General features: G+C 41.2%; 1 protein-coding gene across 6 annotated transcripts in view; it reads left to right on the plus strand.

The window, feature by feature from the left end:
• Positions 1–221: 221 nt before the first annotated feature.
• Positions 222–26,699, plus strand: part of LOC142152502 (programmed cell death 1 ligand 1-like) — a 73,154-nt gene continuing 46,676 nt past the window's right edge. For 4 of the 6 annotated variants that reach the window (XR_012691347.1, XR_012691346.1, XR_012691348.1 and 1 more), the window contains exons 1-5: positions 222–266; positions 15,044–15,102; positions 18,520–18,581; positions 19,931–20,293; positions 21,861–22,139. Coding sequence is in view for 3 of the 6 variants with exons in the window: in XM_075209206.1 (XP_075065307.1) it covers positions 18,527–18,581; positions 19,931–20,293; positions 21,861–22,139 (697 nt within the window). In the remaining 3 variants the exon portion in view is untranslated. Of the gene's footprint in view, positions 267–14,812; positions 14,833–15,043; positions 15,103–18,519; positions 18,582–19,930; positions 20,294–21,860; positions 22,140–26,699 lie in introns of those variants that run through there. The other 2 variants (XM_075209237.1, XM_075209216.1) reach the window with 2 other exon arrangements.

The raw sequence follows: 26,699 nt of genomic DNA on the forward strand, positions 1-26,699 counted from the left end.
GATATGGATGTATTATTGGTGAAGAATGTCATATATTGCACAAAAACATTTGAATTCACGCAACTCTAAATCAGTCCTTTTTCTCTTATCTCTATATGGGGTATGCAAACTGTGCCTTCATTTTCAGATTTAAAATTGATGAATCTTCAGAGATTTCAGCTTTCATGTTTTTAGAAGAAAGTGAAAGTGAAAGTGAATGCTCAGTATAAAACAGCAGCTTTAGTCACTGATAAGTCATTTCTGTACATGACAATGAATAAGAAGAGGTAAGAAACATTTTTCTTTTCTTTTTTACATTTGCATTTTACAACCATTCATATCTTTGTATGCAATGATAGAGTTGAAAGGCTGTGTCTGTAACCTAGAAGAATTTCCTATTTTCTGTGTAATATAGACAGTGATACATTTTCCCAGATGTAAACTGGTCTTGTTTAAAATGTATTTAGTTGTACTGTATGAGTTACGGGTTATTAAAGTGATCCATACATGCTTTGTAACATTGGAGTACAGAAAGTGGTCTGTATCCAAAATTAGTCAGATTGTCTTCAATAAAGTTTTGACTTTAGATTCCCAATTGAAAATGTGCATATTTATCTTACAATGTAATAGAGTATTGTATAGCATACTTGCCAACTCTCCCGGAATTTCCCGAAATCCGGGTCAGTCCGGACTCCCGGGAGAGTAGGCAATTCTCCCGCATCCAGCAAATACCTGGCCAAAATAATGCGATTCGCGGTGAATCGTGTCATTTTGGCCCCGCACCTGCATCAAAACATCATTTCCAACACGGGGGCCGGGGCCAAAATGCCGCGATTGACCGCGCCCCACCCCCCCGCCCTTTAATCACGCCCCCTGTCCGGGATCTCCCGGACTTCAGTGCCTAAAAGTATACAAGTGTGTTGTATAGTACCATACTTATTTACACATCTAATTCAAAGGTGTACTTCTCCATATATAGACAGCCATTGTCTTGTACTCAATGGAGATCATTTAAAAACAGTGGCACAGTGTAACTGTACTGCAACTAACATTGTGTCATTAATGGTTCCTGAGTGCACACATACACTACATGGCCAAAAGTATGTGGACACCTCATCTAGTTAATGGGTTTTGTAAGTGCTGTTATTGTGAAGTGAAAAATCTAGGAGCAACAATAGCTCAGCCACAAAGAGATAGGCCACACAAGCTCAATCGTGCTGAATCGCGTAGCACACAAAAATCATCTGTCCTCATTGCAACACTACCAGGTTCCAAAATGCCTCTGAAAGCAATGTATGCACTGCAACTGTTCAACGGAAGCTTCATGGATTGGGTTTCCATGGCTGAGTAGTCGCACACAAGCCTCAGATCACCATGCACAATGCCAAATGTTATCTGGAGTGGTGTAATGCACACCGCTATTGGACTCTGTGGCAGTGGAATTATGTTCTCTGGAGTGACGAATCACGCTTCACTATGTTGGAGTCTGACAGACTAATCGGGTTTGGTGGATACCAGGAGATTACTTACTACCCAAATGCGTACTGAAAACTGTAAAGTTTAGTGGAGGAAGAATAATGGTCTGGGGCTGTTTTTCATGGTTGGCCTGAGCCCTTAGTTCCAGTTAACGGATATCTTAATGTTAAAGCTTACAATGACATTCTAGACAATTGTGTGTTTCCAACTTTTTGGAAATATTTTAGGGATGGCCGTTTCCTGTTTCAGCATGTCCCCCCCCATGCACAAAGCAAGGTCCATCAAAAAATGTTTTCTCCAGTTTGATGTGGAAGAACTTGACTGGCCAGCACAAAGCCCTGACCTCAACACCAGTGAACACCATTAAATGAACCAACTGCGAGCCATGTCTTTTCGCCCAACATCAGTGCCCTATCTCACTGCGGCTGAATAGATACAAAATCTCTGCAGCCATGTTCCAAGATCTACTGGAAAGCTTCTCAGAAGAGTGGAGCAACCAACGCCATAATAATGCCCATCGTTTTTGAAGGATATGTTCAACAAGCCCATATGGATGTGATGTTCTGGTGTCCACCTACTTTTGACTATGTAATGCATATGGAACCAGTATGTGTTTGTGCACCAAACTTCTACCTAATTATGAGTGAAACCAGGGGTTATGTGTTCTTACTACTACAGGATATACCTTAAAGGAGTATTACCAATTACTTGCTATATATTCACTGACCCCAATCACAAGCCTCAATCATTATATTGCGGGTTGTAATGGTCCTTCTGCTCTCACACTCCTCTGCCACAATATAACTGCATTTTATAGCCTTCAAGGCTCCGGATAGAGAAAGAGAAAATATCTTGCTAGGTGGTAGTGGAGCTTTAAAGGTGCCTTTTCACATAATTTTCTGTTGCAGCACAAGTTACAGCGATTTGAAAATAAGAGAAAAAGAGAGTAGATCATTTTGTGATAGGTCATATAAAAATTAGTGTGTTATTATTAGTATATCAGTGATCTTTTATTATGTGCTGGAAATCTCTAGTAGTCTACAATATTGAAATCATGTGATAAATTTAAACTTTTTAATAGACCCAATAAGTTAAAAAATTGTGAACACACGCATTTTTATATTTTTGATATGTACTGGATAACAAGAACAACAATTTTAATTTGTTAGCATATCCAAATGAATTTTCTAGATTTTTGTGACAAATTAGGCTTTCCTTTGTTTTTAAATAAACACACTTTTATATTTTTAGGATTATGTGGGATAAATTAGACAAAAATTGCAAAATAATAATTAAAATAAAATACATTCTTCATGATTAGTTTCACACACTTATTGGGCCTAGAGGTGATGCTGTGTGTTTTTATTTTATTTTCTTTTAATATTTTTTGCTTTTATAATTTTATTAGTATATAGGTCAATATAGATATTGCTAGACACTGCACATATATTTTCATTTTTATATTAGCTGATTGTTTGCTGTATTAAGGCTGGCATATCAGCTTCAGCTACAGCCACAACATACTTGCCGACTTTCTTTTATTGTCCCCACCGGGAGATGTAAAGTACAACCGCAAGGGGCGGAGCACCGTGAATAGCAGCATTTTGCCCCGCCCTCTGCAACGTAATCCTGTGATTGCGTCATTTTGCTGCATGATCAGGGCCAAAATAAAGCGATTTGTGGCGATGCTGCACTCAATTTGGTAAAAAAAACAGACTTAACTAAGATGACAAACTTATTTGCAATTTAAGTTGATTGTTTCCTTTAGTGTGAGTTTCAAATATAACAATTTAAAGCATACTTGCCGACTTTCTTCAGCTCCCTTCCGGGAGCCAGCCAGTGGAGGGGGGCGTGACGGCCAAAATTGCGTCATTTTGATCCCGCCCCCTGTGACGTCATGACGCCATGCGTCTTTTGACAGCGGGGGCGGGACCAAGCGCCGCTATTCACCGGGAATCGCGGTGTTTGGGATCTAATTCTGCCCACTTCACTAGGAAGTGGGGCACTTCCTAGTGAAGTGGGCAGAATTCGGGAGATTGCCACACTCGCTCGGGAGTCTTGTCTATAGTAGGGAATTTAGACTGTGAGCTCCAATGGGGCAGGGACTGATGTGAATGAGTTCTCTGTACAGCGCTGCGGAATTAGTGGCGCTATATAAATAAATGATGATGATGATGATGATGATGATCATAAGGAGACTAGAGCATACTTGACAACTTATGGCAAGTATGATCCGGGAGCTGCCGAGGGAAAGTGGACATGCAGGGGGCGGTGCTCCTAAAATCGTTTCTTTTGGCCCCACCCCCTGTGATGTAATGATGCAAATGTGTCATTTTACAGCGGGGTGCGGGGCCAAATGCTGCGCTTCCCGGTTAATCGCAGCATTTTGGACCTAATTCTACCCACTTCACTAGGAAGTGGGCAGATGCGGGAGATTGCCATACTCTCCCGGGACTCCGTGAGACTTCCCCGAAATGTGGGAGTCTCCCAGACATTCCGGGAGAGTTGGCAAGTATGGACTAGAGATTTGATATAGGTGGCGGCTAAAATGTCTCTATCAGTTATGCCAAAAACAAAATTGCCTAAAACACCACCATTTTACTTCCTATAACAGTCAGGAGTGCCGACTGTCAGTAAATTTATATTCAATACAAAGTTAATCAAATCAAATACAACACCCTTCTAACACTTCTAAATTACACAAAATAACACAAATGTTTTAGAAATGAACATGGGAGAAAAACAATGCAGATGCTTGGGGTCAGAGGGCACATGGCTGCAGCAAACACACAATCCATGTGATAAACATTTTTAAGAGGAAGTTCCTGGAAATTCCCTGATTAATAACACATTACGACATTGTTTACTGACAGATAAAGAGCTGACTCAAATATTTCCATCTTTAAGCCAGCAGTTTCTGCAGAAATGGCCTAAGTTATTGAACACTGCATTTATACAGGGAGTGTAACTCAGAGGGATAGCTGCTCTGTAAACATAAGAATATAGTATATTTGTTTAAAGATATTTGACTAAGGTCCTTTATGTCATCCTTCTTCATCTCCTTATCATCGGAATGCTCACAACAGCGAATGTTATATCAGGAGATGAGCTTGCTATGTTTTGGTAGGCAGTGACATGTCACTTGTGTTGTTACGTTAGTGAAGACAGGGCTGCATGTGACAGTGACATGATGCGAGGAGGAGAATGGAGGCAAGTGAGACTGAGGATTCGATTGTGAAAGGAGCAGCATCACCAATAGCACTGTGATGTAGTGATGTGAGAATCCTGTGACACTGATGCACAAAAAGTGGTGATGTCAAATATACCTTTATATGAAACTAGCAGGTTTATTTATTATAGGATGAAAAGCCTTATCTCTGGAAGAAATTGGTGTCTTCACTAGAGATAGAGCTTAGTCATATACATGTGGGCTATGTGCTATCGCTAGAGGTAACCCCAGCCAATGTTAAGGTTCGCCAGGTCTCCCACGAAAGTTTCCCCATGTTTTGCATTTAACAAGGACACATACCATACATGTCTTCTGTTATTGCAATCTTACACATGCTCATATGTCTTCAGATTGGTTGGCAAAGCGGTATGTTAAGTTTTATTGCTCAGGGCCAGTATCACCAAGGCAGCTAATAATGCTTAGCTGCCTTGGCAAGATTTTATTGATAAATGATGTTGATTATTTGATTTGCTATCGCCGTGGTAAGCAGCGATAAAAAACAGCCCTATCGCCGTACTGTAGATTGCTAATTAGACCAATATATCCAATTTGATGCCATTGTGGGGAAGCAACACATTCAAACACTTCCCTCAGCAAACATTACAAATAGTCTTGCATATTCTCTTTTTATGAGCAATGCAGAAAACCCCCCAAAAAATTGCTTCATTAGGAAAATTAAAACTGAATTAAAATTAATTTACATTGCAGGCATACATACTGTACTTTACCTGTCAACAAACAAGAAAGTTTCCACTTTAAAGGAGTTGACCACTTTTGCACAATTACTTCTCTTTGCTGCAAATAGGTAACAGGAGATATTTTGGGGAAACCCATAAATAATTATGGTAGGAACTATTGAAAGAGAGGTGGTTCTTAAAAAGCAGACAAATCCTTTAATATTATAATGTGTGAAAGTGTATTGCTTAGGCACCAAGAATGATGGCCGCCTGCTAACTCATCTCTAACCTGGGAATCTGACACTGGGCAATACTGAGCCTGTACACAAGCTTCAAACTTATATCCGACAAATATATCTGCATTTTCTGACCATTTCAGCTTGATCTAGGAAAGTGCAGGCTTCAGAAATGGGGGATTTTTCCACTACAATGAAGCCATCCCAAAGCCTTTTCATGTGCAAAGCTGGTCATTGGCTCCAGAGACATCTGCTAATGAAATGCATGTTGTCTCATGCACCAGACACGATATGATTGTGATCCTTAAAACAATTTAAACAAGTCTAAAGGAGAACTTATTAAATAGTAAAGTTTATTTGAGCCACCCCTTTCCCGTTAGTGGTGTCCCTGGAACTAAGCGCTGAACAGCCAATACTGCGAGTGTAGCCTATGAGGGTGTAACTGTGCGGACCAATAGGAAGCTGCAAGTACAGAACTACAGTCCTCTTAATGATCCTCCTACTCACACACATTTTCAGTTGGAATATTAGTACAGCAACCAAGCAACATTCCCATGGCTAATTTTAGTCACTGTGTTTGTTTAAGGACAACAAAATTATTTGTTTAGCTGTTTAGAACCTTTCCAAAACACTGCCCATCCCATGTGAGTCTGTCATTATGTTTACAGATCATGAGTCTTCAATTTAAGTATATATTTGGTTATCAATTTACTAAAATAAAAATCATGTGCTCATCAGTGTTTACTGGAAACAGCTGAACTATTTATTAGAGATGAGCGCACTCGGATTCCTGAAATCCGAGCCCACCCGAACGTTGCCGATCCGAGTCGGATCCGAGACAGATCCGGGTATTGGCGCCAAATTCAAATCTGAAACTGAGGCTCTGACTCATAATCCCGTTGTCGGATCTCGCGATACTCGGATCCTATAAATTCCCCGCTAGTCGCCGCCATCTTCACTCGGGCATTGATCAGGGTAGAGGGAGGGTGTGTTAGGTGGTCCTCTGTCCTGGTAGATCTCGTGCTGTGCTGTTTAGTTCTGTGCTGTGCTGTGCTGTGCTGTGTTCTGCAGTATCAGTCCAGTGGTGCTGTGTGCTGTGCTCTGTCCTTCTGAGGTCAGTGGTGCTGCTGGGTCCTGTGCTGTGTCCTGTTCAGTCCAGTGGTGCTGTGTCCTGTGCTCTGTGCTTCTAAGGGCATAGTTATTTCCCCAATATTCCCCTGTGTTTAAAAAAATAAAAAAAAGTTATTTAAAAAAATACCAAAAACTAATTTAATTTTTTTTAATTACCACAAAATTTGCACAACCAATCCTGCAGTATAAGCCCATTGGTCTTGCAATATTACCAAGTTCACACATTCAGCAGTAAAAGTCCAGTGGTACTGCAATATTACAAAGTTCACACATTCTGCAGTATCAGTCCAGTGGTGCTGTGTCCTGTGCTCTGTCCTGCTGAGTTCCGTAGTGCTGCTGGGTCCTGTGCCGTGTCCTGTTCAGTCCAGTGGTGCTGTGTCCTGTGCTCTGTGCTTCTAAGGGCATAGTTATTTCCCCATTATTCCCAAGTTTTTAAAAAATAAAAAAAAAGTAAAAAAAAATTAAAAATTAAAAATTAAAAAAAATATATATAATTATAACCAAATTTGCAAAACCAATCCAGCAGTATAAGTCCATTGGTACTGCAATATTACCAAGTTCACACATTCTGCAGTATCTTGTGCTACATATAATGGAGACCAAAAATTTGGAGGATAAAGTAGGGAAAGATCAAGACCCACTTCCTCCTAATGCTGAAGCTGCTGCCACTAGTCATGACATAGACGATAAAATGCCATCAACGTCGTCTTCCAAGCCCGATGCCCAATCTCGTAGTACCGGGCATGTAAAATCCAAAAAGCCCAAGTTAAGAAAAAGTAGCAAAAAGAGAAACTTAAAATCATCTGAGGAGAAACGTAAAGTTGCCAATATGCCATTTACGACACAGAGTGGCAAGGAACGGCTTAGGCCCTGGCCCGTGTTCATGACTAGTGGTTCAGCTTCACCCACGGATCTTAGCCCTCCTCCTCCTCCCCCCCCCTACAAAAAATTGAAGAGAGTTATGCTGTCAGCAACAAAACAGCAAACAACTCTGCCTTCTAAAGAGAAATTATCACAAATCCACAAGGCGAGTCCAAGGATGTTGGTGGTTGTCAAGCCTGACCTTCCCATCACTGTACGGGAAGAGGTGGCTCGGGAGGAGGCTATTGATGATGTAGCTGGCGCTGTGGAGGAACTTGATGATGAGGATGGTGATGTGGTTATTGTAAATGAGGCACCAGGGGGGGAAACAGCTGATGTCCATGGGATGAAAAAGCCCATCGTCATGCCTGGTCAGAAGACCAAAAAATGCACCTCTTCGGTCTGGAGTTATATTTATCCAAATCCAGACAACCAATGTATGGCCATATGTAGCTTATGTAAAGCTCAAATAAGCAGGGGTAAGGATCTTGCCCACCTAGGAACATCCTCCCTTATACGTCACCTGAATAACCTTCATAGCTCAGTGGTTAGTTCAGGAACTGGGGCTAGGACCCTCATCGGTACAGGGACACCTAAATCCCGTGGTCCAGTTGGATACACACCAGCAACACCCTCCTCGTCAACTTCCTCCACAATCTCCATCAGATTCAGTCCTGCAGCCCAAGTCAGCAGCCAGACTGAGTCCTCCTCAATACGGGATTCATCCGAGGAATCCTGCAGCGGTACGCCTACTACTGCCACTGCTGCTGTTGCTGCTGTTAGTCGGTCATCTTCCCAGAGGGGAAGTCGTAAGACCGCTAAGTCTTTCACAAAACAATTGACCGTCCAACAGTCGTTTGCCATGACCACAAAATACGATAGTAGTCACCCTATTGCAAAGCGTATAACTGCGGCTGTAACTGCAATGTTGGTGTTAGACGTGCGCCCGGTGTCCGCCATCAGTGGAGTGGGATTTAGAGGGTTGATGGAGGTATTGTGTCCCCGGTACCAAATCCCGTCGAGATTCCACTTCACTAGGCAGGCGATACCAAAAATGTACAGAGAAGTACGATCAAGTGTCCTCAGTGCTCTAAAAAATGCGGTTGTACCCACTGTCCACTTAACCACGGACATGTGGACAAGTGGTTCTGGGCAAACGAAGGACTATATGACTGTGACAGCCCACTGGGTAGATGCATCCCCTTCCGCAGCAACAGCAACAGCTGCATCAGTAGCAGCTACTACAAAATGGCTGCTCGTGCAAAGGCAGGCAACATTGTGTATTACAGGCTTTAATAAGAGGCACAACGCTGACAACATATTAGAGAAAATGAGGGAAATTATCTCCCAGTGGCTTACCCCACTTAGACTCTCATGGGGATTTGTGGTGTCAGACAATGCCAGTAACATTGTGCGGGCATTAAATATGGGCAATTTCCAGCACGTCCCATGTTTTGCCCACACCATTAATTTGGTGGTGCAGCATTACCTCAAGAGTGACAGGGGTGTGCAGGAGATGCTTGCGGTGGCGCGCAAAATTGCTGGACACTTTCGGCATTCAGCCAGTGCCTACCGCAGACTAGAGGCACATCAAAAAAGCATGAACCTGCCCTGCCATCACCTCAAACAAGAGGTTGTGACGCGCTGGAACTCCACCCTCTATATGCTGCAGAGGATGGAGGAGCAGCAAAAGGCCATTCAGGCCTACACAGCCACCTACGACATAGGCAAAGGAGTGGGGATGCGCCTCAGTCAAGCGCAGTGGAGACTGATTTCCGTGTTGTGCAAGGTTCTGCAGCCATTTGAACTTGCCACACGAGAAGTCAGTTCCGACACTGCCAGCTTGAGTCAGGTCATTCCCCTGATCAGGCTGTTGCAGAAGCAGCTGGAGAAAGTGAGGGAGGAGCTGGTAAGCCATTGCGATTACACCAAGCATGTAGCTCTTGTGGATGTAGCCCTTCGTACGCTTTGCCAGGATCCGAGGGTGGTCACTCTTTTAAAGTCAGAGGAATACATTCTGGCCACCGTGCTCGATCCTCAGTTTAAAGCGTATGTTGTGTCTCTGTTTCCGGCGGACACAAGTCTACAGCGGTGCAAAGACCTGCTGGTCAGGAGATTGTCCTCTGAAGAGGACCGTGACATGCCAACAGCTCCACCCTCATTTTCTTCCACATCTATGGCTGCGAGGAAAAAGCTCAGTTTTCCCAAAAGAGGCACTGGCGGGGATGCTGATAACATCTGGTCCGGACTGAAGGACCTGCCAACCATTGCAGACATGTCTACTCTCGCTGCATTGGATGCTGTCACAATAGAAAAAATTGTGGATGATTACTTTGCTGACACCATCCAAGTAGACATGTCAGACAGTCCATATTGTTACTGGCAGGAAAAAAAGGCAGTTTGGAAGCCCCTGTACAAACTGGCTCTATTTTACCTGAGTTGTCCCCCCTCCAGTGTGTACTCGGAAAGAGTTTTTAGTGCAGCGGGGAACCTGGTCAGTGAGCGGCGAAGGAGGTTGCTTCCTCATAACGTTGAAAAAATGATGTTTATAAAAATGAATAATCAATTCCTCAATGAAGTACAGCACTGCCCTCCAGATACTACAGAGGGACCTGTGGTTGTGGAGTCCAGCGGGGACGAATTGATAATGTGTGATGAGGAGGAAGTACACACTGTAGGGGGAGAGGAATCAGAGGTTGAGGATGAGGACGACATCTTGCCTCAGTAGAGCCTGTTTAGTCTGTACAGGGAGAGATGAATAGCTTTTTTGGTGTGGGGGCCCAAACAAACCAATCATTTCAGCCAAAGTTGTTTGGTAGGCCCTGTCGCTGAAATGATTGGTTTGTTAAAGTGTGCATGTCCTATTTCAACAACATAAGGGTGGGTGTGAGGGCCCAAGGACAATTCCATCTTGGAACTTTTTTTTTTGCATTATATGACCAATCAACAGTCGTTTGCCATATTCAAAAAGTAAAACCAAATTTAAACAAATTCAAGAAATTAAACCAAAAGTAAAATGCCCTGTCATAATTTAAAACAAGAGGTATTGACGTGCTCTAAAACTACTGTATTGTTGTTTATATTTTATAAACACTACACTTGAAAGCTTGAGTCTTTCAATAAAAAAGTAACTGTCCATTGCACGAATATTTGCAACAGGGACAATTTTAGGGTTAAGAAAGTCAACTAATAACACTTCGACGCTGTCTGTCTTTATAAACACTACACTTGGAAGTTGGAGGAGGTATTGTGGCCCCGGCACCAAATTTACTACCGGGGCCACTCCACTGTGCAGTCCATATTTAGGTGTATCAGATATTAAACAACGGTGACAGTTGATGCCCAATTTTTTAATTATATTGTGGCCTCGGTACCAAATTGTGTACCGGGGCCACCACACTACGCAGTCCATACCCTTTTTTGGTGGAATTCTGACCCGTGGAGGGTTTTTTAATTATATTGTGGCCTCGGTACCAAATTGTGTACCGGGGCCACCACACTACGCAGTCAAGATAGATAGATGCGTATCATAGATAAAGTACATTCAGTGGTGTGGGGCAAATTGAAAAATATTCAAAATGCACTGACATTATCAAAAACAAGAGGTTGTCACACGCTAAAACTCCAACATGTATATGATGGAGAGGATGGAGGAGCAGCCGTATGTGCAGTGTAATGCAGACCTGTTGAAGGTTTTTTATATATTTTATTGTGGTGCCCAGTGCCCACTCCTCTACGCAGTCCAGATACATTTATTGGTGCGAATCATAAAAGTTCAGGGTTTTTAATATATATTGTGGTGACCCACTCCTCTACGCAGTCCAGGTACATTTATTGGTGCGAATCATACAAGTTGATGGTTTTCTTATTATATATATTGTGGTGACCCACTCCTCTACGCAGTCCAGATACATTTATTGGTGCGAATCATAAAAGTTCAGGGTTTTTAATATATATTGTGGTGACCCACTCCTCTACGCAGTCCAGGTACATTTATTGGTGCGAATCATACAAGTTCAGGGTTTTTAATATATATTGTGGTGACCCACTCCTCTACGCAGTCCAGGTACATTTATTGGTGCGAATCATACAAGTTGATGGTTTTCTTATTATATATATTGTGGTGACCCACTCCTCTACGCAGTCCAGATACATTTATTGGTGCGAATCATAAAAGTTCAGGGTTTTTAATATATATTGTGGTGACCCACTCCTCTACGCAGTCCAGGTACATTTATTGGTGCGAATCATACAAGTTGATGGTTTTCTTATTATATATATTGTGGTGACCCACTCCTCTACGCAGTCCAGATACATTTATTGGTGCGAATCATAAAAGTTCAGGGTTTTTAATATATATTGTGGTGACCCACTCCTCTACGCAGTCCAGGTACATTTATTGGTGCGAATCATACAAGTTCAGGGTTTTTAATATATATTGTGGTGACCCACTCCTCTACGCAGTCCAGGTACATTTATTGGTGCGAATCATACAAGTTGATGGTTTTCTTATTATATATATTGTGGTGACCCACTCCTCTACGCAGTCCAGGTACATTTATTGGTGCGAATCATACAAGTTGATGGTTTTCTTATTATATATATTGTGGTGACCCACTCCTCTACGCAGTCCAGATACATTTATTGGTGCGAATCATAAAAGTTCAGGGTTTTTAATATATATTGTGGTGACCCACTCCTCTACGCAGTCCAGGTACATTTATTGGTGCGAATCATACAAGTTGATGGTTTTCTTATTATATATATTGTGGTGACCCACTCCTCTACGCAGTCCAGATACATTTATTGGTGCGAATCATAAAAGTTCAGGGTTTTTAATATATATTGTGGTGACCCACTCCTCTACGCAGTCCAGGTACATTTATTGGTGGGAATCATACAAGTTCAGGGTTTTTAATATATATTGTGGTGACCCACTCCTCTACGCAGTCCAGGTACATTTATTGGTGCGAATCATACAAGTTCAGGGTTTTCTTATTATATATATTGTGGTGACCCACTCCTCTACGCAGTCCAGAAAGATACCTCGTTGCAACGTTTTGGACTAATAACTATATTGTGAGGTGTTCAGAATACACTGTAAATTAGTGGAAATGCTTGTTATTGAATGTTATTGAGGTTACTAATAGCATAGGAGTGAAAATAAGCCCAAAAACTTGATTTTTAAACTTTTTATGTTTTTTCCAAAAAAAATCCGAATCCAAAACCTTAAATCCGAACCGAGACCTTTCGTCAAGTGTTTTGCGAGACAAATCCGAACCCCAAAAATAATGAAAATCCGGATCCAAAACACAAAACACGAGACCTCAAAAGTCGCCGGTGCACATCCCTACTATTTATATAATTGTATTACTGGCTTCTTCAGAACCATCTGACTTCATGTTTGCCTTAATGTTTTCACTTTCATTTGCATGACGCAGTGATTACATTACAATGATCTATCAAACAGGTTGAAAAAGGTGCAGTATTCTTAAGGCTACATAGTGACACGCATCTTTCATCAAATGCCTTGCGGTGGGAGCTCATTAAGCTAGCTCAGCGGGGAGCAAGGCCTGAAGCAACAGGGGCATCAGCTTCATAGGGCTTGGCAGCTGAGGGGCCCTGATGGGCTACTTCTGCTGTTGGACACCGGGCCCTAGAAGCTGCTTCCCTGCTACTCAGGAAGCTAGTCCCATGAGTATAAGGTATAAAGGGATAATGGCAAAAAAAATAAGTATATGGCTTACCTCTTTCTCCTTTACCACTCTATATTAAGAAGACTTTACTCGTAGTACTATATATCCTAAAAGTGATTATGAATGTTTAATGCCTCTTCTTGTCCTTATCAAAATGGGAAAAACCTTTCTTAAGCAATAAAATATCATTATACACTCATGTTTTAACAACTCCAAAAGAAGATATGCTAGTTATCAAACAATTATTCCTACATGGTGTCATTGCTTAATTTACATGTATTTATAGGAACATTTCAGCCAAAGTAGTAAAAAGTGGTGCATGCAATAAAAACAGTCCACTTCTTCTCATGATTAATTTAAGACATAAATGGGGTTTTATTGCACTTGCGCCAGTCCCTACTTATGTTAAGGAGAACCAGAACGCCGCCCCTCGCCCAGATTTCAGTACGGGACTGGCGATACCTAAACTGAGCAGTAAATAAGGAGAAAAAGCAATGTACTAGGGATGTATTTGAAATGTCATCTTTACTCTTTTCACTATGTGAATTTCCATCTGGACCTGATAGAAGGTCATGCAGGTTGTTTTTACAGAAGCATTCCCAAAATGTGAAATGAAGGCATGCTGTAGGTGTGTTATGCAAGAGGTGAATGATACAAATGTGCACAAACACAAATGTATTCTATACCCAGATATTTTGTGGCTCACACACTTCATTTAATGTTTAAGCCAGGTGGGCCACTTTTTTCTCAATCCCTTCCTGATCATCAGTATTTTAAACCTTTGTGAACACTGCACATTTCAGTTTTGTTATGTGTCAGTTAAACAGAACTAGGTCAGCACGAAGGGAGCAAGTTGAACTATAGGGTCTCCATATGATGCCCATCATAGCCAGCGTGATACATAGCTTTTCATAAAAATGCTGTTTGCCTGTCCCAAATGAACGCTTCATATTGCAGTATCTAGTTCCAGTGTATCTAGTTCCAGTTCTTTCATGCCTGACAGGGAAACAAATTTGTGAGAGCTTCTGAATACATAATTTTGAAAAAATTGCCAGAGAGATACTTAACAGGCATCTGTAGCAGGTTATATAAGGGTACTTTAGAACTCAAAATACTCTCCTTCTTGCTTTTTATATATCTGTCTCTTGTCTTTCATGCTGTCTCCTCTGTTCCAGAACTCATGTGTAATGCCCCATGCACCTTACTCGAGCACAGGTCCCAGTGGGATCCGATAGTATATCCGTGTAAAAACAGGGTTCCCAGGGCAACGGCGGCCGCACACAAGTGCACTTGCAAAGGTTTCTGCAAAGAGAGAAAGTTTTAAGTGATGCGTTTCTGAACAAGCAGGCCAAGTGTGAGGTTAGAGCAGGGTGTCATTTCCCTGACTCACACATGAGTCCAGAGTGTCAGTAAAAGTACCTGGAGGTAAATGATGTTGTGTCTGGCAGATGCACGCACCATAAGAGCCAAAAGAGAGAGATATTGCTTTACTAAGAGAAAGTTAGCTTTTGAACTAACATATGCTGTTCAACCTATGAGAAAAACAGGTAATTACTATTATTGTGGGTTATAATGATTCACTTGGAAAATACCTTTCTGCAACTATATGGCCTGGACAGTTATTCTTTTGTCTGTTCATTTATGAGTTGACCTTGTGCTCATTCATTTCTGGTAACTCAAATACACCAGCTGTTTCCGACTCTACAAACTGTTATTACACCGCCATGTGCAGGGATAATGTTTACTGTTCACCCACAGGAGACTGAGGTGAGAGGGACCAACTGCAGCCCAGTGGTTGACCCAACGGTACAACAGAGGTAGGTGTAATGGAGTATTTAAACCACCATCTACGCGGCATACATGGGGTTACAGATTGTTGTCTCCTAGATGTATATTTCCTGGCTCTTGATTTCCTTGATTTTTCTTGTCCTGCTTCCATTTCCTATATTGCAAACAATTTCAATTTCTTTTCACACTCTTTATCTGTTTGCAGTGCTTTCATCTGCTAGCACAATCCTCATATTTTATTGTTTTCTTCTACATATTTTATAATAATTTTCTACATATTTTTGGGATTATTCTACAATTTTACCCGTTCAGCAATGTCAAGTATTGAGTTTAGCGCTACAACATTGAGGCTATCAGCTGAAGTGGGGCTGGGAAGATTATATAAGGGACAAAATTCCTATCAAAAATGAATATATAAGTAATATACATTTTTTGGAACGGGAACTTTGTCTAGGTTCTTAAAATTAGTTTATATCTGGTAAATATAAAAAATTACATCTTAATTCCCCCTGATTTTGATCTGTGTAAATGTGGTGCAGCGCATCTTATTTCTAATTAACTGACACTAACTTTCAACACTGGATTCCCAAGTTGCTACAACTTTGACGAAGTATGCCATGTTGTGGTAATGCATTAGGAGCACAGGATAAATTTGGTGGTCACAGACATTTCAATAGCCAATATTAGTTTCCAATACGTGTATACCCCTATTTAAGTTAATGCATAGGATACATGTAAGCTGAACTTTAACTTCAAAGATGGTTTGTGTAACTTAAATAGAGATGCAAAATGGGGTATTAAGCTGTATTTTTGAAATACTGTGATGCAATAACACAAATTACTGAGACACTGACAAGAAACCCCATCAAACCTCAACTAGCTCTCAAACATTTCTTCCCCAACTTTCTACAACTGATTTAAGTGTCTGATGTGCCAGAAAAGTGATGTTAAGGACTGTGCACTACAAAGTTGCTGAAGTTTAATGTTGAAGAGGAAGACGTTCTACATCAGTGTTGGCTAACCTGTGACACTCCAGGTGTTGTGAAACTACAAGTCCCAGCATGCTTTGCCAATATATAGCAGCTTATTGCTGGAAGGGTATGCTTGGACTTGTGGTTTCACCGCACCTGGAGTGTCACAGGTTAGCCAACACTGTTCTACATGAAACAACCGGTCTGTAGTGGTGAAGAAACAGTGAAGGACAAACCGTGCGTGTTCAGTTATTAGGAACAACTGCTGATGCTAAAGGAGCAACTCTCAATTTTATTCTACACTGTTTTGTGAAGAAGCAGCAGGCAGATTATTTACATGCATTATTAAAAACAGAGGAAGACGGGGCTGTGCTGCTGCAAGTGGATTTCTGTGAGAACTTTTCAGTCATTCACCAAGACGAGGTTCAAAGCGAACACTGGAGCCATGTGTAGGTTACACTGTACACTGCTTGTGCTTGGCTTTGAGTTGGTGGTGAAAGAAAAGATGAATCATATTTGGTTGTATCTAATAACATATCTCATGATAAGAATGCCACAAATTTACCAAACTTATCTTAGAAGACCTGAGGAAACACTCAACAAAGCGTGGGCTTCCAAAGATGAAGATTATTAGACTTACTCAGATGTTTCAACGTTTCAAACAATGGTACTCCTTAAATACTATACTGACACCCCTGCTGAATGGCATTTCATTGCTACTTCACAGGTTAAAGGGCATTTGATAGCAAAATCAAGTCCACATATTGAATTGGAAGGGACCAGGAAATCAGTTTGGTAATGAAAGTTTGTGTTAACCAAGTGCTCAATTAACCCAAGTTTTTGTGTTAATATTATGTTTAATATAAATAATGGATATTCATTTTTCTTTAATATGTATTAATATTATGTTTTTCTTCTTTTCCATAAATTAATTTAAATTAAAAAATAAATAATTGGTAAATGCACTTTCAGGCAACTTACAAATTGATTTTTCATAATGTGACTTTTCCCATGTTAGTCCTTGACCATTCCCATGTTAGTCCACTTATTTTCACTACCTCCTGAAAGGTGCAATACAACTAATACATGCCATGTAAATAAACTTATTTTGAAAGTGCCTCTCAATTCACAGAATTTTAACAATTTATTTTGCAGTTAATATCACTGTCTAATTGATGTTAATCTGTGACCACAAAAACAAGCATGTTGATCAAGTGTTAATTAATTTAAAATAGATGAAACATATTGGACATCATAGTGCTTCCTTATGTGACACCTCGGTTTATGTTTTTCTTTTTGTCTTTGAAAAATTTGCAAAGTTACTGAAATTAATGCCAGAGATGTGTTTTCCCAATGTTAGTCTGTGACTGCGGAATTGCCCCTTTGTAGACGCTCTGATAAGGAAGGGGGTGGGGGGAGGAGTAGAAGGCATGGGAATGAGATGAGCAGAGAAGGAAGGGTGGTTTAGACAGAACAGAATGTTGTTATACACCATTCCAATCTTATTTAAAGGCACTTATTCACTCTCAAATGACCCACATTGCGAGTACTTTTGCTGACTATGAGCATATAAAGTACAGTAAGCTATCCATTTCTCCCAACATTTTTCCAGAGGGAATCGGGAGAAATGTAGTGAGCTGCTACAAAGGGGTAGCGCCTATGCAAAACAGAAGTGGACACACCATGTTGAGGGCTTTCCACATGCCCCTGAGGGAAAGCCAAGCTCTTTCAAAGCACTAGACAGTCTCTACCACCCACTCCCCACCACTTTCCTAAAAGCACCCATGAATTGCCACGGGCACCAGATGCACCTCCCCATAAGTCAGGACAAACATGCTTTCAGGATAACGGGACAATCCTTTCAATCAGACCAAAATCAAGTATTTGCAAATATTACAGAATGTGTCTGCTCAAATGGACCATGATATTGTTAAAGATCTATACACACTGTCCCATAAAATAAATACATAGAAGAAAGATTCCTTATCTGATTTCTGTTACATAAATGATATTGTTAAAGATCAATACACACTGTCCCATAAAATAAATACATAGAAGAAAGATTCCTTATCTGATTTCTGTTACATAAATGACCATTAGTAACTTGATATATGGGATAGACTTTTAACAGATAGATGGCAGCATTCAGGTAGCAACCGCTGAATAATTTTATGATTAAGAAAAGCTGTTTTTTTTCATTCAAGGAAAGGCAACATTCAGTATGGAAACATGTAATTATTTACATTGGATATATGTTTAGGCTATTTCTGTCTTATTCCCACCTGGAACCCTTAAACCCAAAAATAGTATTTATTTCACTAATTGTTTTATTTAAAAATGATCTTAGAAATTAAATATTTAAAAAAGTTGATAAAATGTTTTTTTTTATAAAAGGAAGATGGTAACTATTAATTAATAAACCATATTCACATCAACAGATTGGAAATGACTATATATTTCTAATATGTTTTCCAGATAAAACATGTCCTGCTTCCTGTTTTTGTTACTTATGCTCGCTGATTTTCATACAATACTAGGTAAGTCATGGAATTTTGTGTGTGTCACTGTTCCACAGCATTGCATATTTAGTATACTCTTCATGAAAATATTTTTTGTTTAATAATAAAAGGATTTAAACTTAAACCAAAACAGTCCTGATTTTTATCTGTGTAAATAGGTGGGACATTTGACCTCAGTAAACTGTAGGTCTGACTGATAAAAATGGGGGTTGGACAAATTTTGTTTGTTCTTCACATAATGCAGTGAACAGTGGAGCATGACACATAATGTTTCTGCTATCAACCTGACTGTTCTGAGCTATTGTAATGTTAGACACATAGACCCTGCTGGATCACATGAAACCAGTTATTCCATTCTCTTCTTGCTTCTTGTGCTCACTCACTACACGGGGGCCCTACACATAAATTCAGGGGGAATCTGAGTCAAACAAACTAAGGGTACATTTTGATATGAAATTGAACCTTGTCTATTCATAATTAATTATCTATAATATGTGATTTGAATGATTTACTGGGCATTTAACTCACTGAAAAAATATCCCAAAGTAAACGAGAAACAACGATAGCAGTAGAAAATAAAATCAAGTCAAGCCCAAGGTCAGCGTTCTAACCAGTGCCATGGCTGCCAGGGTTCACACATCATCAGAACATAGCAGAAGTCATATTCCAAAGAGTCCAATGATAAAAAGGCACAGATGAAACAGCTGGCTGAGACTCCACAGCCAGTGACTTCCCGGCTGTCAGGTTGGCAGGTATGCAGCACTCTATACACTTGTTAGTCCCTAACTAACTTGAGTGGTGGACTCCTCCTGTCCTGATACCCCAGATTGAGACCATTGACTGTCACTAGTTAGGTGTTTTTTTTAAAGCAGAACAAGCAGAGTTGCACACAGTAACTTAGACCCTAGTGTTCTCCCTACGAGCCACTCTTCTTCTGAGAGTAGATCGGGGGCCTCAGGAGAGTGACCCGACATTTCTGACCCCCTGTAGTGGCCGCACCCCCTGCAGTGGCAGTAGTTACATCACTGGGTGGCACAAAAGATATATTAGATTAAATTTAACTTTGAGTTTTGCTGGGATGCTTAGACCAATGGCTGGTGGTAATCCCACTAATGGTGGCATAAATTCTCTGCATTGAGTTACTTCCAAAGAAGTGGAAAATAAGATGTGCACATTGGTTAAATAGGGTCGGTAGAGCAGAAATTATGCACCATGTCTGTATTTTTCTTTGTAAATGATCATAACTGTGTGTCCTTGTAGTTTCCTGTTGTGCAATGTGGTCTTTTTTTCATTTACATTTAATAACAATGTAACTAATGTAGATTATTACATATTTAATTGTCCTATTTTCGTTTTTTCCCATTTAGCATTATTTATAGTGACAGCTCCCAAATTGGCTTACACAGCAAAATATGGGGACAGAGTACAAATGACATGCCACTTTCCACTTACAAAAGATGAAGATATTAATGAACTGAAAGTCTCCTGGCAATGTATGAACCCACAGCAGTCATTACCAAGACAAGTAATAATGTTTAAGAATGGGAAGGAAGACTTGTTAAACCAGGAGAGCACATATAGAGGGAGAGCAACTTTGTTAATGGAAGAACTGAAGAAAGGAGAGGCCGTTTTACAGATCCAGGATGTGAAGCTCAGTGATGCAGGGATATACGTCTGTGCATTAGAACTCGGGGGGTCTGATTACCAGAAAATTAAACTTGAAGTCCAAGGTTAGTTATTAAAGGCATTTATCACTTTCTGTGCTGTTGTTAAGCAGTGCTAAAAACCAGGGCCACCATCAGAAATCATGGGGCCTAGGACAGTTGGTAAGAGCAGGGCCAAGCAAACTGTACAAATATAGATGAACATAGAATATAAACTTTGCAAACAAAAAACGTTAGTAAAAAAAGAAGTGCAAATTAAATTGAATAAGAAAGAGCAGTTGTGACCTGGTGGGCAGAGATAGGGCAAAGCAACTACACCAATCCTTGTTACATGAGATTTGGGGGAACGAAGCCTAATGTCAAACAGGGAGAAGGTAGGCTGCACAGCTAAGGCAGCATACTGAGTCCCTGGACTACCGTAGTACCAGTGAAGGCCAGATGTGTGAGCCTCTGAGGTTATAGCCACATGTGGAGAGAGGTATCCCACCAGTAACTTTTGTGGTCTCATTATAATAACCCAGCATTTCTTGGCTTTACACTGACTCCCTTCATTTGTGATTATTGTCAATGCCGGCACTTTCAATTTACGTCACTGTTCATAGCCACAATAATATCTCTGTAGTTAAAGCGGCAATGCCAGGACCCCACAACTTTAATATCTCATTTAGATGTTAGGGTTAGGCATTGCTGCTTTAAATACAAATATATCACTGTCGTCGTGAAAGGAAACTCCCGGCATTGACACCAATTGGTATGTACCATAGGAATGTCAAGGATGTACACTGTCATTTTTATTGTAAGTCATTATTTTATTTTTGTAGGCATTCTTGATATCTCTATTTTTTGGTAGGTTTAACCAATGTGGCTATTACCACCATCATTAAATGTTACCCAACCCTTTGACAAAAAGAATTTTAAAAAAAATTCTTTACCCTTTGTGCAAGTTATAATGTACGAAGATTTGTTTTTATTAGTAGGCAATATCAGAGCTCTATTAAACTTGGCATAATTTTAGGTTAATATTTAGGACTTCTCATAATGTTAGGGTTATCTAAAGGTTAGGGTGCAGGGTCAATGGTCCTGCATTCCAATGGCCAGTGACAGTAAATATAAAATTGGTTCATTACTAGAGTGATACCCTGGGGCCTGTATCCAGGCCCAGTAATGCCCTGATCTTGTTGTCCCCCACTTGTGGTGGCCCCTGCTGAAAACCACTAGTGGTTCATCTCTCAATAATCCAGATGCCTGAAGCAAAGGAGAGTGGCCTACTGAAAAGGGCTGTATCCTTATTGTAAAGCTTTATCAGGTTAATTTAGAAATTATTTGACTAAATCTAAAGCTTTCTGATATATTATGCTGTATTATGAGGTTAACTATAATTTCACTTGAATTACTTCACAGAATATCTCCTTTTACTAACATACAACACAATATATCAGACAAGTTCTCTTTTATCTAAAGGCAGCCACTTGGGGTTAATCATGTGGGACAGATTTATTTATAAATGCAGAGTATTATATTATTTGCTATAAGTTAATTAGCTCAGTAAATAATGAAACTATATAATTTAATACAAATTGGAGATTATAAATTGGTTGACCACAATTTTTTTTCATTTTCATTTTTTTTCCAGCATCTTACGCAATCATTCAGAAGTTCATCAAAATTTCACCAACAGATAATGACATATCTTTGACATGTCAATCATTAGGTTTTCCTGAGGCAGAAGTATATTGGCAAAAAAATGGTAGTAATGTAAGTTCTCCAGCATATACTTCCCATACTCGGACTCCAGATGGCTTATATAATACAACAAGCACAATCAAAGGCATAGATATGAGTCAAGGCTACAATTGTGTGTTCTGGAACAAAGCAATGAATGAGAAGACAGAAGCTTCTTTTCAGCGTCCAGGTACTTTTTGACAATATGATTGTTTAATCTGTGTAATGTTATATTGCTGTTTAATGCTTGAAAAATCATACTTCTCTATTGCATAGACTTAAAATGACACTACCACAATGTAAATAACAAGGTCAAGGTGATTCTCAGTTGGTCACATATGGATAATATTATTAACGTTACTTTCCCAATTTTATTTGTGACAGTAATATGCATTTTCATATCCAACATCTGTACCTCCATAGCTGTGGATTAGATCTACAATCATTTTTCAAAGAGGGGGCAACATGGATTTAAAGTATATAAATATAGAGCCCATGTATTGCAATAGTCGGATGTAATGTTTTATATAGAATGAAGGTTCCAAAAGTTTTATTAGTCATAAAGAACATATTTATTAAAACTGTTCGACAGCTAACTGTGAAGAGAAGGAGATACTGTCCATAGCAACCAATCAGGAAAATTAAAGAAGGCTTCTGATTAGTAGCTATGAGAAATACCCCTTTTCTGCACATTTACCTGTGGAACAGTTTTAGAAAGGTCCTCCAATGTATATCCTTAAACTAATCTCAATTTATGTACGCCATATTTGCTGTATGTGTGTTAGGAACTCCCAAGTCAGTACAATGAAACTCGGGAACTACTCTGAAGGCCAGGTGTTCGCTGGAGTCCCTAGTGGTGGGGACAGACTGGGCTGCGGGCCGACCGAGGGTCGAGTAACGTATACTGACTTAAAGGAGTTCCCAGAAGTGGAGTGATTGGTGGACTGTAGTATAAGAGGAATCCTAGGTCAAAAGGTCACAGGCACAGATGCAATATCCAAGGGCAAGCGAAGGGTCAAACTCACAGGCAGAGAAGCAAAATCCGAATTCCAGGCAAAAGGTCAAGGTCAGAAGAGAAGGGTCACAGGTCCAATAACAAGCAGGGGTCAAAACACGGGTAGTCAAATCCAAGGTAGCAGGAACCAAAACGGATAGCACAAGCAGGCAGCAGGACTGAGGACAGAACGCTATAACCGGCAGTGAGGCTGCAGACCTCACTGCCTTAAATACCAGTAGTGGCCAATCAGAGCCTAGCTTTGAAATCACATGGGCAGGCTCAATCCTGCCATATTAATCAGCCCACAGGCTTGTGGGCGCTTCTGCGCATGCGCCCGGCTGTTCCCAGCTGCCGGGAAGCAGCGCCCCTGTAATTAGCGTCCGACCGTTGCCCTGGCAACGGTCGGGTAAAGGCAGGAAGTGATGTCCCGGTTGCCATAGCGACGACCTGGACGCCTGCAGGAACTAGGTGAGAGTCGCGGCAGTGCCCGCGGCCACCGCGACTGCTAACAATGTGTTTACTCTGTCTGCCTAAGGAGAAAGATTTCTGCCAAGTAAGGCAATTAAATAGTGAATGGCCAAAATAGCTGCTCGGTACTATCCAGAAGAGAAATGGAATGCCTACTATACATAAAAGCACTATTGTTTCCTATTAAGCCAGATTAATACTACTGCTAACAGTAGCCCCTCCTTGAGGAGAGGTCAAGGAACCCCAACATCTAGGTTTCATGGGAAACTTATTAAAAAACTCTTTAATGAGCCTTTCAGCATGGAGACGCCTCTGTGGTATCCAAGATCGTTCCTCAGGGCCATAACTCTTCCAGTGGACTAGGAATTGAACTTGGCCTTGAACCGTCCTAGAGTCGAGGATCCTTTCGATGATGTATTCCTGGTCTCCGTTCACAATCAAAGGCCGGGGCCTGTTAGAGGAAGGCTGACTGAATTTGCTGGGAGCCGCAGCTTTCTTTAGAAGAGAACAATGGAATGTTGAGGGTATTTTTAAGGAAGGTGGTAGTCTCAGCCTGAACGCCACTGGATTTATCTTTTTCTCGATTGAGAATGGTCCAATGTATCGGGGCCCCAGCTTCCTGCAAGGTTGCCGTAACCTGATGTTGCGTGTGGACAACCAAACCCGATCCCCCACTTTCAATGAACATGGCGCACGATGGCGGTCAGCGAAAACCTTGGATTTTTGGGAGGCTAGACCTAATGCAGAGTGCACCTTTTTCCAGACACCCCTCAACCTGGCAGTAAAAGCAGGTGTTCCGGAATCCCCACAGGAAACAGCAGTAGAGAACGAGTTGGATTTCGGATGGAACCCGAAGTTGCAGAAGAATGGGGATGTGTGTATAGTGGAATGGCAAGAATTATTATACGCGAATTCCGCCCAGGGTAAGAGAGAGGACCAGTTATCGTGGAATTTAGACACATACATGCGTAAGAACTGTTCCAAGGCCTGATTGGTTCTTTCTGTCTGACCATTCGACTGAGGGTGATATGCCGAGGACAGACTGATAGTGATCCCAATGGATTTACAAAAAGATCTCCAAAAGTGTGCAATAAACTGGGATCCTCGGTCCGATACAATGTCTTCGGGAAGCCCATGGAGACGAAAGATATGTGTGAGAAACAAGGTGGCCAAGGTCCTGGCATCAGGTAATTTGGGTAAGGATATAAAATGTGCCATCTTACTGAATCGGTCCACCACTACCCAAATGGTGTTATGACCTGTAGATACTGGCAGGTCAACAATAAAATCCATCGAAAGATGAGTCCAAGGCCTGGTTGGAGCAGGTAAGGGTAACAGTAGACCAGAAGGACGATTTCTAGCAGATTTATTTCTGGCACATTCAGGACAGGCACGGACATAAGTCTCCACGTCATCCGATAAGGTAGGCCACCAAAGCCAGCGAGAAAGAATTTCGATAGTCCTATGAATTCCTATATGACCAGCAGAGCGGTTATTGTGACCTTCTATGAGAACCTATTTCCTAAGGTGCACCGGAACAAATAATTTGTTGGCAGGTGTCTGCACCGGAGCGATTTTCTGGAAGTGACGGATAGTGGCTACTAAATCCTGGGTGAGTCCGAGATGAATCGTGGTTGAAGGAACAATAGGCAATGGGTCAGGTGACTGAGGATGATGGGCCAAAAAACTTCGGGACAACGAATCGGCTTTAGAAGTTTTGGAACCTGGACGAAATGTGATGATGAGCCTAAATCTGGTGAAGAATAGGGCCCAGCGAGCCTGCCTGGGATTCAGAGTTTTTGCGGTCTGAGTATATTGGAGGTTTTTATGGTCTGTGAAGATGGTAATGGTATGTGCAGCTCTCTCCAACCAATGTCGCCATTCCTCCAATGCCAACTTAATGGCCAATAATTCACGGTTTCCAACGTCATAATTACATTCCGCAGGCAGAAACTTTCTCGAGAAAAATGCACAAGGATGTAACTTTTTACTCTGTGGGTCTTTCTGAGAGAGAATGGCACCAGCACCGACATCCGAAGCGTCCACCTCCACAATAAACGGAAGTCCTGGGTCAGAGTATCTAAGGACTGGAGCGGAAATGAAGGCAGCTTTGAGAGCTGAGAATCTTGCCAGTGCTTCTGCGGACCACTCCGCTGGGTTAGCTCCTTTTCGAGTGAGGGCAGTGATAGGAGCCACTAACGAGGAGAATGAGCCAATAAACCTTCGGTAATAATTGGCAAAGCCAAGAAATCTTTGGATCGCCTTCAAGTTAGTAGGTAGGACCCAATCTTGAATTGCCTGCACCTTGGCGGGATCCATAGCGAATCCTGATGAGGAGATGATATAACCCAGGAATGCCACTGTGGACACCTCAAATTCGCATTTCTCCCGTTTTGCGTACAGGTGATGTTCTCGTAATTTCAATAAAACCTGGCGGACGTGCTGACGATGCTGAAATAAGGATTCGGAATAAATTAAGATGTCATCCAAATAAACAACAACTGTTTTTCCCAAAAACTCACGTAATACATCGTTAATCAGGTCCTGAAAGACTGCCGGAGCGTTGCACAAACCGAATGGCATTACGAGATATTCGTAATGTCCCGAGTGGGTATTAAAGGCAGTCTTCCACTCATCCCCTTTCTTGATTCGGATAAGATTGTAGGCCCCTCGGAGATCAATCTTAGAGAATACAGTAGCTGTTTTTAATTGATCGAACAGAACAGAGATCAAGGGTAATGGATACATGTTCTTAATCGTGATGTTATTCAGTCCACGGAAATCGATACAAGGCTTCAGGCTGCCATCTTTTTTAGAAACGAAAAAACAACCTGCGCCTACTGGAGACTTAGAAGGGCGGATGAACCCTTTCTCCAGGTTTTCTTTTACGTATAATTCCATGGCCTGTGTTTCAGGAAGTGGCGTAGTGGTAGCACTTCTGCCTCACAGCACTGGGGTCATGAGTTCAATTCCCGACCATGGCCTTATCTGTGTGGAGTTTGTATGTTCTCCCTGTGTTTGCGTGGGTTTCCTCCGGGTGCTCCGGTTTCCTCCCACACTCCAAAAACATACTAGTAGGTTAATTGGCTGCTATCAAAATTGACCTTAGTCTCTACCTGTCTGTCTCCCTCTCTGTCTCTCTGTCTGTCTGTATGAGTCTGTTTGTGAGTGTGTGTCTATATTAGGGAATTTAGACTGTAAGCTCCAATGGGGCAGGGACAGATGTGAGTGAGTTCTCTGTACAGCGCTGCGGAATCAGTGGCGCTATATAAATAAATGGTGATG

Source organism: Mixophyes fleayi, chromosome 1 (assembly GCF_038048845.1).
Source record: "Mixophyes fleayi isolate aMixFle1 chromosome 1, aMixFle1.hap1, whole genome shotgun sequence".
Lineage (NCBI taxonomy): Eukaryota > Metazoa > Chordata > Amphibia > Anura > Limnodynastidae > Mixophyes > Mixophyes fleayi.